The 17,227-nt window shown below is 44.3% G+C and overlaps 2 protein-coding genes across 2 annotated transcripts in view; both read right to left on the bottom strand.

The window, feature by feature from the left end:
* Positions 1–596: 596 nt before the first annotated feature.
* Positions 597–12,884, bottom strand: LOC308150830 (zinc-binding protein A33-like; the record flags this gene model as incomplete). Its single annotated transcript, XM_080523621.1, has 6 exons — positions 597–1,147; positions 3,961–4,079; positions 11,264–11,286; positions 11,386–11,616; positions 11,863–11,958; positions 12,855–12,884. 6 exons carry the CDS (start codon positions 12,882–12,884, stop codon positions 597–599), a joined length of 1,050 nt encoding a protein of 349 aa, XP_080379747.1.
* Positions 12,885–16,567: 3,683 nt separating this feature from the next.
* LOC308150829 (E3 ubiquitin-protein ligase TRIM35-like) overlaps positions 16,568–17,227 on the bottom strand; it is a gene marked incomplete at both ends in the record, with an annotated part of 100,206 nt that continues 99,546 nt past the window's right edge. The window contains one exon of the mRNA XM_080523620.1: positions 16,568–17,118. Within this exon, the coding sequence (XP_080379746.1) occupies positions 16,568–17,118 (551 nt within the window). The remainder of the gene's footprint in view (positions 17,119–17,227) is intronic.

The raw sequence follows: 17,227 nt of genomic DNA, 5'->3' as shown, positions 1-17,227 counted from the left end.
CTAAGTGAACACTCTAGCTCTTAACATGCTAAGTGAACACGCTAGCTCTTAACATGCTAAGTGAAGTCATTTGGTTCAAGCACGAACATCAAATACAGATGAGCTTTACATAAGAAAACACCAAATCATTGACCACAACACTATATGATGACACAGTACCCTAATTACACAGTCAGGTCTCAGCTGTGGTACCTGTACCAAGCTTTTGAAGAATCACGCTCTGCCCGTTAGATTTGGATTCTTACAAGTAACTAACTGGACAAAGTAAGCAAAATATTTGACCTTGTTAAAGGGCTGTGTCTGTCCCATAGCAGTTCTCCAAACAATATTTACACGTATGTGATTCTCTACACACAAGCTACCGGTACATGTTTTCATATACATACAATTCTTATACCATAATGCTCACACTCCAAAGCAAAGTTTTGTTGATAGACAGTAATACAAGAAAAATGATCTGTTCATTTACATTAAACAGAATAAACAATAAACATTGTCATAAAAAATGAATCTCATCTCATCAATCTCAGTATTTCATAATTATAGGAGAGAGCATACATGTGGCTCATGTTTCACAAACAAGACTCATACACTCCTCACTGGGATGACATCACGGTCAGAGACACCTCTGATTGGCAGATCTGTACATCAGGGTGTTTAGCATCACCAGCTCCTCCAATACAGAAGTATGGGAACAGTCTCTCAGTGAAGGTGTGTTGATGAGTGAGGATGAGTGTCATGTCTTCAGGGTCGTAGAAGGACACCTCCCCCTTGTTGTAGTCCAGCTGTACTCTGATCCTCTGGGGTCTCCTCTTCAGAGTGTTGGTCTTACCCACTACATCTGTATACTTACCATCCGTCTGTCCTATAGCCCAGTATCCATACTGTGGTGATGCAGTTACCTCCCCCTTTCTGTCACTGGACTCTTTAACCACACCCATGTTCCAGACAGGATGGTCCCCCACCTCCACCTCCCAGCTGTGCTCTCCTGAGATGAACCCCTCAGAGCCCAGAATATTTGCATACTTCATAAACCGTTCTGGGTTGTCAGGGAGCTGCTGCCTTGGCTCTCTACTTCTCACACTGGTCAGATCATCAGACAGAGAGAGACAGGGATGTGCAGTGTTGGGGTCCAGAATCACAGGAGCTTTAAAACAAACACAGATGCATTCTACACATTATGCGCTGTACTATTTATTATACATATTATACATAATATGATATATTATACATTTGTGATGGCAGCTGGTCAAATGGAACGTGAGCATCATAATGCCTAGGTGAGAATGTTAGCTATAGCTAGCTATGTACTGTAAACTTCCCTTTGAAAAGCCTATCTGACCCAGTAACACTGACAGATATTAACAGCTGGCAGCTGTCAATCTAGAGGGGAAGTGGTTGGGGGCGGGGTTAACCAGCTATTGTTACCGCCAGTGGCGGCTGGCCGATAGAGGGCGCTGGGGCGCCGCCCCCACCTTCACTTCCTAGTTGCGATTTGTAAACGTTTTTAAAAAAAAATAAACATTGTTTATTCACAAAATGCGGCTGATATTCTGTCGGCGCCTATCAGCATTCATTAAAAATCCTCCAATACAATAAACATTTTATCTGTGTGTGTGTAAAATTCACTGTTAAAATACACAGGGGGAGGTGTCAGGGCGCCGGTCGAATGCAAGTCTATCGCAGGCCAAATACTTTTCGCTTACACGTGAGCTGTAGCAGCGCTCCAATTGGCTGTCTCCTATTTCTCGGCCGGGGCGCAAAAATTGCGCCCTGAATATCCGGTTGTATAGCATGAAAATGCATAAGCTGAGGACTTCCGACTTCCGGGCTTCCGGGACTGCTCTCCTAACAAATTAAGTTTTTTACAATGTAAGGAGGATTTATTTCTGTAAACAAATTGAACAAATGGATTAGAAGGAGGCATCTTTTGTTCCCAACTTGAGGATATTGCAACTGGACCTATTACCGAAGTCAAACTTATCTCGTTTGTGGTCGCAATCTCCGCACCGGCTGTTAGGCTGCTACTGTTGGTGTTTTGCGAAGCCAGAATACACAAACTCGACCTGAAGGTAAGAGAGTCAGCTAAGATAAAAGCTACTTCAAACATTTAGTAATATCGTCAGCATGGTACGTTTTCTAATGTCGTCTTTTCGCTTGTTTGTTTATGTATTCACCCAGCACACGCACACACACACACACACACACACGCACGCACACACACACGCACACACGCACACACGCACACACACACACACACACACACACACACACACACACTCACTCACTCACTCACTCACTCACACACACACACACACACACACACACAATAACATTGTGCAACAACAGCGTGTGAGATGGGAAATGTGTCACTTGTTGTTAGTCAAGTCCCAAGTCAAGCTCAGCTGATCACCTTAGCCGACATTTACATGATTTATTTGTTTACATGTTTGGCATTTTAGCAGACGCCTTTATCCAAAGCGACTTACAGTAGTGTAAGTAAGTGAATCGTCTGTCCTTCAGTCATGATAGGAAAACCAAATCGATGCTGGGAGAAGGAATGGCAGATTGTATTCTGATTGTATCTTCTATGCTCTTTGTATGTTTCTATGCTCTTTGTATGTTTCTATGCTCTTTGTATGTGTCTTGGTGTAGGAGAAACGTAGGACCACGTTGGAAACAAGTGTTTCGGTACACGTTGACGTGTAGAAACTGTAGAGAGAAAATTGTAGAAATTGTAGAGAAAACTGGGGGGGTAGAGGTGATGAAGAGGTCTGTACAGGGGGGGTAGAGGGGATGAAGAGGTCTGTACAGGGGGGTAGAGGGGATGAAGAGGTCTGTACAGGGGGTAGAGGGGATGAAGAGGTCTGTACAGGGGATGAAGAGGTCTGTACAGGGGGTAGAGGGGATGAAGAGGTCTGTACAGGGGGTAGAGGGGATGAAGAGGTCCGTACAGGGGATGAAGAGGTCTGTACAGGGGGTAGAGGGGATGAAGAGGTCTGTAGAGGTGGGTAGTGGGGATGAAGAGGTCTGTACAGGGGGTAGAGGGGATGACGGGGTCTGTAGAGGTGGGTAGAGGGGATGACGGGGTCTGTACAGGGGGGTAGAGGGGATGAAGAGGTCTGTACAGGGGGGTAGAGGGGATGAAGAGGTCTGTACAGGGGGGTAGAGGGGATGAAGAGGTCTGTAGAGGAGGGTAGAGGGGATGGAGAGGTCTGTACAGGGGGGTAGAGGGGATGAAGAGGTCTGTACAGGGGGGTAGAGGGGATGAAGAGGTCTGTAGAGGAGGGTAGAGGGGATGGAGAGGTCTGTACAGGGGGGTAGAGGGGATGAAGAGGTCTGTACAGGGGGTAGAGGGGATGGAGAGGTCTGTAGAGGTGGGTAGAGGGGATGAAGAGGTCTGTAGAGGTGGGTAGAGGGGATGAAGAGGTCTGTACAGGGGGGTAGAGGGGATGAAGAGGTCTGTAGAGGTGGGTAGAGGGGATGAAGAGGTCTGTACAGGGGGGTAGAGGGGATGGCGAGGTCTGTACAGGGGGGTAGAGCTATTCTCATGCTAAAATCGACTGTAAATCCAGATTTTAAAGTTGATATTCTTCCCCGTGGAGCATGCCCCCATAACCTGTGCCCCACCCAACATGTTTAGCACCAGCCGCCACTGGTTACCTACCGCCCATTACCTGGCTGTGCAGACGTGTGAAAAACTCAGATCTTTAAAAGGCTTTTTCTCAGGAATGTGATTTCAGGGGTACATTCAAATACGCATGTCGTCTTCTGTTTTCTTCCAATTTCAATGTATGACACATAATTTGAAAGCTGACAATCTGTAGTTTCAGACTATGTAAAAACAGAAAAATTACTGTGGCACCTGGTTGGTCAAAACACTGTCTATGAACATATTCATATAATCTATTAGATATTCTTAATCCAATTCTCATCAGTACTACACTACACTACACTAACCGTGCTTGACAATCCTCTGCATCTTCTCCCAGACTCTGAACTGCAGGTTGCCCAGGTGTTTGGCCACGTCTATCAGCGCTCCTGAAACCTTCTCTGGGTCTGGCAGTGTGAACTGGGCTCTGGAAGAACATTCAGGAGTCAGTGCTGCTGTGGGCTTGGGTTCAGAACCCCAGAGAAGAGAGACCAGAGACAGATCACTTACCTTTTCTTTTCTTACTGGCCTTGAAGTTCTGGAGAGGAACAGAGGAGAAGTGTCATCAATGCTAGTGATGTCATCAATCAGTCTCTGAATACATTTACAATTACTGTCTGAGAGAAGGCATCCTTACCTGCAGGAAGGAGATGTCTTCAGCTTTCAGCTCCTTCTCTAAGGCTGTGGTTGTGTCTGAAAGTGATGATATCTGTCTGCTCAGTGCCTCAGTCTTCTCCTTCATCATCTGACTCTTCTGCTCCTCTTCCTCCCTCAGTGCAGCTATCCTGGCCTCCTCTTCCTCTCGTAGAAACTGGTGAAGTTCCTCAAACCCCTCCTTAATCTGTCTCTCTGTGGGCCTGGCTCTGGAGACAGCAAGGGCATGATGATATCACCATTGTTTGTTATTGTTTGTGCACTAACATCCTACATTACCCTCTGTGATTTTACCCATTACCACAGTTGAATCTGTAGAGGAAATGTATGCTCTACACATAGAATCTTGAGTTACAGATACATGAGTCACCATTCTGATGTGCACAGCATCCAATACTGAGCAGAACAAGAACACAACCTGCAGCCTCTAAGGATCCCAATTATTATCTTCCCCTATGTTACAACAAGGAATATGATAGGATGTTACAACAAGGAATATGATAGGATGTTACAACAAGGAATATGATAGGATGTTACAACAAGGAATATGATAGGATGTTACAACAAGGAATATGATAGGATGATACAACAAGGAATATGATAGGATGTTACAACAAGGAATATGATAGGATGTTACAACAAGGAATATGATAGGATGTTACAACAAGGAATATGATAGGATGTTACAACAAGGAATATGATAGGATGTTACAACAAGGAATATGATAGGATGTTACAACAAGGAATATGATAGGATGTTACAACAAGGAATATGATAGGATGTTACAACAAGGAATATGATAGGATGTTACAACTCTCTCTCTGCCCCCCCCCCTCTCTCTCTCTCTCTGCCTGTCCCCCCCCTCTGTCTTCTCTGCCTCCCAGTGACGGAGGACAGTCCTAACTCATCTAACACCACCAGCCCTGACAACGACTGCAAGAGATGCCAGCTCCAGTGACCAAGGAGGAGGAAGAGGACCTTGTTAAAGGAACAGTACCCTCCCCATGAAGACTTCCTATGGTTTACCATGACGCTGACCCCTACGTGAAGACTTCCTATGGTTTACCATGACGCTGACCCTCCCCATGAAGACTTCCTATGGTTTACCATGACGCTGACCCTCCCCATGAAGACTTCCTATGGTTTACCATGACGCTGACCCCTACGTGAAGACTTCCTATGGTTTACCATGACGCTGACCCCTACGTGAAGACTTCCTATGGTTTACCATGACGCTGACCCTCCCCATGAAGACTTCCTATGGTTTACCATGACGCTGACCCTCCCCATGAAGACTTCCTATGGTTTACCATGACGCTGACCCCTACGTGAAGACTTCCTATGGTTTACCATGACGCTGACCCCTACGTGAAGACTTCCTATGGTTTACCATGACGCTGACCCCTACGTGAAGACATGACTCATTGTTGCATTTCCTTCACTAATAAGGGAGGCATGTGGAAATCTGTTGGAGCTCAAGTCGACTACTAACCCACAATACACTGGTCTCTCTTTCTCTCTCTCTGGCCGTGTTCGTAAATTCGCCGGAGCGCACACTGGGTTCAACGTCATAAAGGAACCGAGTCATCTGATTGGACAAGAGGCAGTCACGTGGACGCTCCGGCGCTCTCAGAGCGAATTTACGAACGTGACCATGACTGGAAGCAACTACGCAATGCATGATGGGAGATGAATGGTGAGGATGATGTTTAGTTTAGCACACTTCAAAACATGCACACTTTAAAACATGCACACTTTAAAACATGCACACTTTAAAACATGTACACTTAAACATGCACCCTCCAAAACATGCACACTTTAAAACATGTACACTTAAACATGCACACTTCAAAACATGCACACTTTAAAACATGTACACTTAAAACATGCACACTTCAAAACATGCACACTTTAAAACATGCACACTTAAACATGCACCCTCCAAAACATGCACACTTTAAAACATGTACACTTAAAACATGCACACTTTAAAACATGCACACTTTAAAACATGTACACTTAAACATGCACCCTCCAAAACATGCACACTTTAAAACATGTACACTTAAAACATGCACACTTTAAAACATGCACACTTTAAATCATGCACACTTTAAAACATGCACACTTTAAAACATGTACACTTAAACATGCACCCTCCAAAACATGCACACTTTAAAACATGTACACTTAAAACATGCACACTTTAAAACATGCACACTTTAAAACATGTACACTTAAACATGCACCCTCCAAAACATGCACACTTTAAAACATGTACACTTAAAACATGCACACTTCAAAACATGCACACTTTAAAACATGCACATTTTAAAACACGCACACATCAAAACATGCACACTTAAACATGTACACTTCAAAAATGCACAGGTCAAAGTGGCCTGTTCAAAGGGAACACATGCAGTGACACAGAGCTGACTTGTCTTTTGCTTCCTCCACAAAAAGCTTCTTCCCACTCCAAAGGCATCAAGTGCTCACTGGAAATGACTCCCAACACCTTGGTGACATTCTGAGATGTGTTTTTTCACAGATGAAGCCATTGATGTCAGACTGTAAAGACTCTCTGTTGAATGACTGTAGAAATGTCCATCATGTCAGACTTTTCCTCAGCATTTAACTGTGGAGTGTCACACAAGGGATGTTCTTGTGGGGAGCATGCAGCGTCTGGCCTGTAGAGGGAGCTATAGGACTGTGGTGTGATGATTGGACACCGGCTGGTGCTAACCCACATCAGCCACACTCCACCACAGTCCTGTAGCTCCCCCTACAGGCCAGACTCTGCATGCTCCCCACAGGTCTATACAACCTTCAGCACTGCCATACATCGTCTACTCTACATTAAACACACTCAGGGGCGGACTGGGATCAAAAAACAGCCCTGGCATTTGCGACACAACAGCCCTATTTCCAAACGCAACACGCAACATGGATTGTTAACATAAAAAGTCAGAGGACAGATGCCAAACTACCGACATGTTTGCTGTAATTATGTATTATCAGTAGGCAGTCATCAGTCAATATCTCTTTCAATAGCCTTTTCACACCGAATGTACTTTTTTGTGCTATTTTCGGCCCAATACATGCGAATTTCGGTGCATTCCTACTTCCAACTACACTTGCTCCCTGCATCCAGTTGTTGCACATTAACTGCATCGCTCTCATCAAATTCCCCCATTCTGAAAATGAAAGCAGTGTAACGTTAACTGCTGTTATAAACGGAATGATGACATGAGGTGCGTGTCCACTAGCGATATAGAACTGACTACGATAGTTATTGAGATATACTCCAGTTCTACATCGTGGAGCTCCGCCCCATAGGGGAGCTCTGCTCCTATTGGTTTACCCCGCTACCTAAAGCTCTGCTCCTATTGGTTTACCCTGCTACCTAAAGCTCTGCTCCTATTGGTTTACATACTCCAGTTCTACATCGTGGAGCTCCGCCCCATAGGGGAGCTCTGCTCCTATTGGTTTAGGGCCCTGGGCATCCGCGATGCAGAACTGCGTGGATGGCCCGGCCGATATACAATGTTTTGGGCCGCGGTCTGCTGAAATAAGTTATTTTCAATGAAAATCACCAGAGACAAAATTACAAATATATATATATTTTATATAATACATTCTGAGCGGCCCAGAGTCTCGCGGCCCTCCTGGCATTTGCCAGGCTTGCCCGGTGGCCAGTCCGCCACTGAACACACTTGTGATGAAAAAGAAATAAATAATAATATTGCAACTCTGACACTTCTGCTGAAAACCTTTACTGACAAATGTCCCATCTGACAAGGTATTACAGTGCATACGGTGTTTTGAAAAGCATGACAGTATTCATCCACCAGGATTTAATGCTGAGTGCACATTGAATGTTCAGTTAAACATGTCAGGGGAATGTTTTTAGTGAGGGGAGAGGTCTCTCTGATTCAAGTTTGTTTCATATCATCATTAAAGCATTTTACACTGACCTTGATTGTGAGGTGTGAATCATAATGTCCTGAGTGGTGTTTCTACTTGATCACTCTGATTTCACTGCTTACATAACCTCAACCAGTTAACAAGAGATAATCACAGCCAACCTGAGCTCAATGTGACAGGGTCTGGTGAAAAGGTCCCCACGTAAGGCAAGGGCTTCTTTCTTTTTGACAGATTATGGAAGTGCAGATTGTAAACTTTCAAATGAGGTGTCATACATTGAAATCTAAATAGTTGAAGAAGATATGCTTATTTGAATGTTGGTACCCCTCAAACCAAATACCAGAGAATATCGTTCTGAATCTAAACAGACGCGTTTGCTACCATCGCGTTTGGTAATCACTAAACACTGACCGACAGCAGATCTGGGATCAGCAAAAGAGCTTTTATTAAATGTCCCACAATTTACATATGAGGAGTTCTTCCCAATGCAGAGCACTAGTCATAGAGGAATCACATTCTGCCTGTTGGATTAGGATTCATACTCTGAGCAAAGTAAGCAAGTAAGTATAATGTCAACACAGCAATTATAACTACTACAGGTTATGATAAAAAAAAATCTTAATAATTTGACAGCCTTAATATTTTATATTTATGATTCTAATACCATAAGACTCACTTCCATGCCCCTGAGACACATTTAGTGAAAAAAGAAAGAACATACAGAATAAACAATAACAACTTTTTTTGTTTGTTTAAGAACTCAACATTCTTAAGATACAATCATGAATATAAATCATTTAATTATTGAAAATGATAGTGTCGTGGATTTATTACCACACTTGTCATCAACTCTCTATAATTACCAGTGAGTCAGCATTTATATCAGCAAATGTAATGAAGCCTTATGTAAATGATGAACTATGTATCTAAATGTAATGAAGCCTTATGTAAATGATTAACTATGTATCGAGCCTGTTATTGACTTTGGATCGGGTGGGAAAGACGGGTGGGCCCACCCCACCCCCCACCCCCCACCCCCCCTCCTCACTGGGATGACATCACGGTCAGAGACACCTCTGATTGGCAGATCTGTAGATCAGGGTGTTTAGCATCACCAGCAGGTCCAATAGAGAAGAAGGGGAACAGTCTCTCAGTGAAGGTGTGTTTATGAGTGTGGATGAGTGTCTTGTCTTCAGGGTCGTAGAAGGACACCTCCCCCTTGTTGTAGTCCAGCTGTACTCTGATCCTCTGGGGTCTCCTCTTCAGAGTGATGGTGTTACACCTCCCATCTGTATACTTACCATCCCTCTGTACTATAGCCCAGTATCCATACTGTGGTGATACATATAGTACCTTCCCCTTTCTGTCACTGGACTCTTTAACCACACCCATGTTCCAGACAGGATGGTCCCCCACCTCCACCTCCCAGCTGTGCTCTCCTGAGATGAACCCCTCAGAGCCCAGAACAGTTGGATACTTCATGAACCGTTCTGGGTTGTCAGGCAGCTGCTGCGCTGGCTCTCTCTGTCTCACACTGGTCAGATCATCAGACAGAGAGAGCTGGGGATGTGCAGTGTTGGGGTCCAGAATCACAGGAGCTTCAAAACAAACACAGATGCATTCTACACATTATGCGCTGTATTATTTATTATACATATTATCCCTATATCGCCACTTCCCCAGAGTAAACCAGGGCGAGTTATTAGGAGAGCTGGACAGGGTTGCCAAATGGGATTGACTATTTCCAGCATAACCACAGTCTAAAAACCGCTGAATCCACCGAAAACCAGCCCAAAACCTATATTGTCAGAAAGCAGCTAATTACTATTGGGCAGGTGCCTATCTCCTCCCCATAAACTGTATGTCTGTTGCCAATGATGTTTGTAAAATAATAATAATCCTGCACATTGTGTGTAGCTACCTAGGGTGTGTGTTTTAACTTCACACATTTTGTGACTTTCAGGCACTGACATTTTGATACCGCCTAAATGCTATATATCCAGAACAACCTAAATGCTATATATCCAGAACAACCTAAATGCTATTCATCCAGCCCAACCTAAATGCTATACATCCAGCCCAACCTAAATGCTATATATCCAGAACAACCTAAATGCTATATATCCAGAACAACCTAAATGCTATTTATCCAGAAGAACCTAAATGCTATTTATCCAGAACAACCTAAATGCTATTTATCCAGAACAACCTAAATGTTATTTATCCAGAACAACCTAAATGTTATTTATCCAGAACAACCTAAATGCTATATATCCAGCCCAACCCGTCCAAATGCTTTTTTTCCCGGCCCAGTGTGATCAAAAGTAGCCCTTTCGGCGCTAACCCCGCCCATCTGGCAACCCTGGAGCTGGATGGCTGGAGATAGACAAATCTTGACACACGTGTGTGTGTGTGTGTGTGTGTGTGTGTGTGTACGTACACTACTCTGTTATGTTAACATACTCTACTTGGCATCTAATCACTCGTGTGTTTTGTGTGGATATCACGCGTGACCAACAGTGTGAAACAGTTTGGAGTTGTGTGCTGTGAATTGTGTTGCACCTATACGGTGGTGAACTAGTAGCATCATTTCTCTTGTCACATCCAGTCAGAAGTCTCTCTAGCATTACCTGCCAGCCCAGAGTAAAAGCACTATGGGGCTCATGTATTGTTAATAAACCTTGGCACTTTTTATATTCTTGTCCATCTCATTTGTTACTGTGCAGAGAAAGTTGGGGCTTGCTACACATTTATTAATGTTGTATTTCTATGAACATATTCAGTCTATTTAATAGTTATTCTTAATCCAATTCTAGTCAGTACTAACCGTGCTTGACAATCCCCTGCATCTTCTCCCAGACTCTGAACTGCAGGTTGCCCAGGTGTTTGGCCACGTCTATCAGCGCTCCAGAAACCTTCTCTGGGTCTGGCAGTGTGAACTGGGCTCTGGAAGAACATTCAGGAGTCAGTGCTGCTGTGGGCTTGGGTTCAGAACCCCAGAGAAGAGAGACCAGAGACAGATCACTTACCTTTCCTTACTGGCCTTGAAGTTCTGGAGAGGAACAGAGGAGAAGTGTCATCAATGCTAGTGATGTCATCAATCAGTCTTTGAATACATTTACAATTACTGTCTGAGAGAAGGCATCCTTACCTGTAGGAAGGAGATGTCTTCAGCTTTCAGCTCCTTCTCTAAGGCTGTGATTGTGTCTAAAAGTGATGATATCTGTCTGCTCAGTGCCTCAGTCTTCTCCTTCATCATCTGACTCTTCTGCTCCTCTTCCTCCCTCAGTGCAGCTATCCTGGCCTCCTCTTCCTCTCGTAGAAACTGGTGAAGTTTCTCAAACCCCTCCTTAATCTGTCTCTCTGTGTGCTGGGCCTGGCTCTGGAGACAGCAAGAGGAACATATCTTATGATCTTTGTAGTTTTACTACCATAGTACGTTAACTAGTTTTACTTTAACTTCATTATTATTATTATTCAAAGTTCAGGTGAAATGTATGCAGCTCTCTTTATGATTTTGAGTTGCAGATGCATGACTATCAGTTAGATGTCAACAGAATCCAATACTGAGCAGAACAAGAGAAGACCACATCACTGAAGACAACACGTTGCCTGACGTACACAGTACCTTAATGTGCTCTGATGTTTCATCACAGGTTTGTTTAACTTTGTTGAAGACCTCCAGCTTCTCCTGTAAGGGTTTCAGAGCTGTCTGGAGTTCCTCCTGGATTGAGACAAAACATTACTGAGGAGGTAGGCACAGAGGCTGCGGTCCATCGTGACCAAAACCTCACCACACAAAAACAATTTCTTCCCGACTAGAGTTGGCCTCATTAACGAGGCCCGGGACCCCCACTGACCCTCACTGACCCCTACTGACCCCTACTGACCCCTACTGACCCTCACTGACCCTCACTGACCCCTACTGACCCCTACTGACCCCCACTGACCCTCACTGACCCCCACTGACCCTCACTGACCCCTACTGACCCTCACTGACCCTCACTGACCTCCACTGACCCCTACTGACCCCCACTGACCCCTACTGACCCTCACTGACCCCCACTGACCCCTACTGACCCTCACTGACCCCCACTGACCCTCACTGACCCCCACTGACCCTCACTGACCCCTACTGACCCTCACTGACCCCTACTGACCCTCACTGACCCCCACTGACCCCCACTGACCCCCACTGACCCCTACTGACCCCCACTGACCCTCACTGACCCCTACTGACCCCCACTGACCCTCACTGAACCTCACTGACCCCTACTGACCCTCACTGACCCCCACTGACCCCAACTGACCCTCACTGACCCCTACTGACCCCCACTGACCCTCACTGACCCCCACTGACCCTCACTGACCCTGACTGACCCTCACTGACCCTCACTGACCCTCACTGACCCTCACTGACCCCTACTGACCCTCACTGACCCTCACTGACCCTCACTGACCCCCACTGACCCTCACTGACCCCTACTGACCCTCACTGACCCCTACTGACCCCTACTGACCCCTACTGACCCCCACTGACCCCCACTGACCCCTACTGACCCCCACTGACCCCTACTGACCCCTACTGACCCTCACTGACACCTACTGACCCTCACTGACCCTGACTGCTCGCTTGACCCCTACTGACATCACAGTCACACTGCACTATTATCATGTCATATTCCACTCTTCTTGTAAATACTTGGCAATAAATCTGTTTCTGATTCTGATTGAGATTCTGACTGTAAGATTTCTGGACTCATTTGACAGTATCTGTTTACCACAGTTCTGTAGGAATCATTATCATAACCCTTATATAGTATAGTATAGAAACACATTCTCTCAGCACTGCCAAAACTACATTTCTTATTTCAGACAAAAAAGGATGAATCACAGTCAAATTAAAACAGAAACTAAAAATGATCATTCATTGTTATCAACAACCCTTTATCTTTTCACCCAGCATGTGCATAACATCAAGTGACATTGCTATCTATCTGTCACAGAATTTCAAATTATTTATTGAATAATTGTATTTATGTTTACCTTTTTTTTTGTTACAATTTTGATCATAGTATTTTCTTGTAATGGTTTAGTCTTCTGTTCTTCCCTGTTGTAGTCTTGCCACTGCTGTGTTGTAAGTCTGATAGAGCACTCCCTTTAAAAACACTGAGCTGCACTTTAACCTCATCAGAGAGACAGAGAGAGAGATAGAGAGACAGAGAGAGAGAGAGATAGAGAGAGACAGAGAGAGAGACAGAGAGAGAGAGTTCAGCATTGAGTAATCCCATCACTACAATCCCATCACACACAAAAAACGACATCAGCATTTCTCATCTACAGGCCCTTGTGTAAAACCTATACAAGATGTAAGTTAGCTGGAAGTATGTAATGAAGCATCAACAATCAAGCAATGATGTCATATCACATCACATGTTCAGTATCAGTATATCCCAACAATATCAACATTGTTTTAATCTACAGCGTGATTGTTATTGTTAGAAAACAGAGAATTGTGAGAAAACAGAGAATATTCCATCCAGACTTTGAATCAAGAAGTCTGAAAACGCATTCCATATCATGGAACTCAAATTCCATTGGATTATCTCATTCGTCTCTCAGAAATATTCAGATATAGCATCTTTGCTAAATTTCCGGCACTTTTTTTTTTGCATGCAAATTGGAGCCGGGAGTGATTATAATACATATGTGCCATTGTCTCGTTACAAGAATCTACAAGAACTGTAGTGGCGGCTGGTGCAAACATTTTTGGGTGGGGCACAGGTTATGGGGGCATGCTCCACGGGGAAGAATATCAACTTTAAAATCTGGATTTACAGTCGATTTTAGCATGAGAATAACAGTGTTTCCCCTAGGTTTGCTGCCTTGGGGGGGTGGCATGGACCGTGGCATGGACCCCCCCCCCCCAGGGGGTAAGACCCTGCGACATACCAGCGTCATGTCCAGGGGGTGTACTAACTTGTACATTAAGCCGCCTCACGCTACGGAAACAGGAGATAGGCTCCTTCCCTATGGGCCATTAGGCTCGAGAACCACCGGTTCTCAAGGCTACTTACTTATGTGGTCTTGACTACCTGTCCACTTTCTCACCTGGTTCTTGCTCTCTCTCTCTGGTGTGCCGACACCATCCTGCTCTCTCTCCTTCTCTCCCTCCCTATCCTCCTCTCTCCCTTTTGCTGTCAACCAAAAGGCAAACATAACAACCAGAGTATTTATAATCTAATAAGAGGTATAAATTGATCCATATCAATTTATAACATAATTATAATAGAATTTTGGATTGCTGTGGGCAATGCAGTCAGATAATGTCATTTTGCTCTCTCACCTGGAAAAAAAAACATGTCCAACTATACTATACAAAACAGACATTTCAAATGCTTCAATCCACTGTCCATGTACTGTAAATATGCCATTATGGTATTACCAATGAAGCCCAATTCTAGCAGAATAAGAAAGATTGTATATCTACTTTAACTTAAGCAAAATAATAAAGTGCATCCAGTTAGTTCTTTAGCTGGCATGTGTGCAGCAGACTAGCTCATCTCATCACTTCTGAGCTAGCTAGCTTGATAGTTCTTTGACACTATTTACAATGGAATTATAGTCATTGTCAAGTGTCAGTCAGACACTTTCTAGTCACAATAATAACGACCAATTTTAACCAACTTTCTCTGTCAGAACACTCAGCAATTATATTTGCTAACATTTCAACTTGCTTACTTTCTATCTGAAGACATCTCACCCGGCAAAAACTCTCTCGCGTCGCGCGCACAATGTTGTATTTCTGGTTTGAAGACGGAAATTGCAAAACGTCACGTTTGACGTCAGACTTAACAACCGGATATTCAGGGCGCCCCGGCCGAGAAATAGGAGACAGCCAATTGGAGCGCTGCTACAGCTCACTTGTAAGCCAAAAGTATTTGGCCTGCCATAGACTTGCATTCGGCCGGCGCCCCGACTCCTCCCCCTATGTATTTTAACAGTGAATTTTACACACACACAGATAAAATGTTTATTGTATTGGAGGATTTTTAATGAATGCTGATAGGCGCCGACAGAATATCAGCCGCATTTTGTGAATAAACAATGTTTATTTAAAAAAAAAACGTTTACAAATCGCAACTAGGAAGTGAAGGTGGGGGCGGCGCCCCAGCGCCCTCTATCGGCCAGCCGCCACTGCAAGCAAAAACAAAAAGAGAAGTGACTATGTCATATTGACACGGAGCAGCGATTCAACATGTTGGCTGTGGCTGGGGTCACCCCTATGTTCCCACAGCCCAATGGTCCCACATTTCTAATATTTCATAGGTGGGCTAAGGATACGGTTAGGGTTAGGGCCAGTGTTAGGTTTAGGGTTAGGGTTAGGGTCAGTGTTAGGATTAGGGCTAGGATTAGGGTTATGGTTAGAGTTAGGGTTAGGGCTAGGGTTAGGGTTAGGGTTATGGTTAGAGTTAGGGTTAGGGTCAGTGTTAGGGTTAGGGCCAGTGTTAGGGTTAGGGCTAGGGTCAGTGTTAGGGTTAGGGCTAGGGTTAGGGTTATGGTTAGAGTTAGGGCTAGGGTTAGGTTTAGGGTTTGGGTCAGAGTTAGGGTTAGGGTTAGGGCTAGTTAGATTACTTAGAAATGTGGGAACATCGGGCTGTGGGAACATAGACACGCTCCCCTGTGGCTGCACGCTAGCTCTTAACATGCTAAGTGAACACTCTAGCTCTTAACATGCTAAGTGAACACGCTAGCTCTTAACATGCTAAGTGAACACGCTAGCTCTTAACATGCTTAGTGAAGTCATTTGGTTCAAGCACGAACATCAAATACAGGTGAGCTTTACATAAGAAAACACCAAATCATTGACCACAACACTATATGATGACACAGTACCCTAATTACACAGTCAGGTCTCAGCTGTGGTACCTGTACCAAGCTTTTGAAGAATCACGCTCTGCCCGTTAGATTTGGATTCTTACAAGTAACTAACTGGACAAAGTAAGCAAAATATTTGACCTTGTTAAAGGGCTGTGTCTGTCCCATAGCAGTTCTCCAAACAATATTTACACGTATGTGATTCTCTACACACAAGCTACCGGTACATGTTTTCATATACATACAATTCTTATACCATAATGCTCACACTCCAAAGCAAAGTTTTGTTGATAGACAGTAATACAAGAAAAATGATCTGTTCATTTACATTAAACAGAATAAACAATAAACATTGTCATAAAAAATGAATCTCATCTCATCAATCTCAGTATTTCATAATTATAGGAGAGAGCATACATGTGGCTCATGTTTCACAAACAAGACTCATACACTCCTCACTGGGATGACATCACGGTCAGAGACACCTCTGATTGGCAGATCTGTACATCAGGGTGTTTAGCATCACCAGCTCCTCCAATACAGAAGTATGGGAACAGTCTCTCAGTGAAGGTGTGTTGATGAGTGAGGATGAGTGTCATGTCTTCAGGGTCGTAGAAGGACACCTCCCCCTTGTTGTAGTCCAGCTGTACTCTGATCCTCTGGGGTCTCCTCTTCAGAGTGTTGGTCTTACCCACTACATCTGTATACTTACCATCCGTCTGTCCTATAGCCCAGTATCCATACTGTGGTGATGCAGTTACCTCCCCCTTTCTGTCACTGGACTCTTTAACCACACCCATGTTCCAGACAGGATGGTCCCTTACCTCCACCTCCCAGCTGTGCTCTCCTGAGATGAACCCCTCAGAGCCCAGAATATTTGCATACTTCATAAACCGTTCTGGGTTGTCAGGGAGCTGCTGCCTTGACCCTCTCTGTCTCACACTGGTCAGATCATCAGACAGAGAGAGACAGGGATGTGCAGTGTTGGGGTCCAGAATCACAGGAGCTTTAAAACAAACACAGATGCATTCTACACATTATGCGCTGTACTATTTATTATACATATTATACATAATATGATATATTATACATTTGTGATGGCAGCTGGTCAAATG

The sequence above is a fragment of the Nansenia antarctica genome (genome assembly GCF_963989245.1).
Source record: "Nansenia antarctica genome assembly, chromosome: 2".
NCBI classification, from domain to species: domain Eukaryota; kingdom Metazoa; phylum Chordata; class Actinopteri; order Argentiniformes; family Microstomatidae; genus Nansenia; species Nansenia antarctica.
This window is presented reverse-complemented; position numbering and strand designations above follow the sequence as displayed.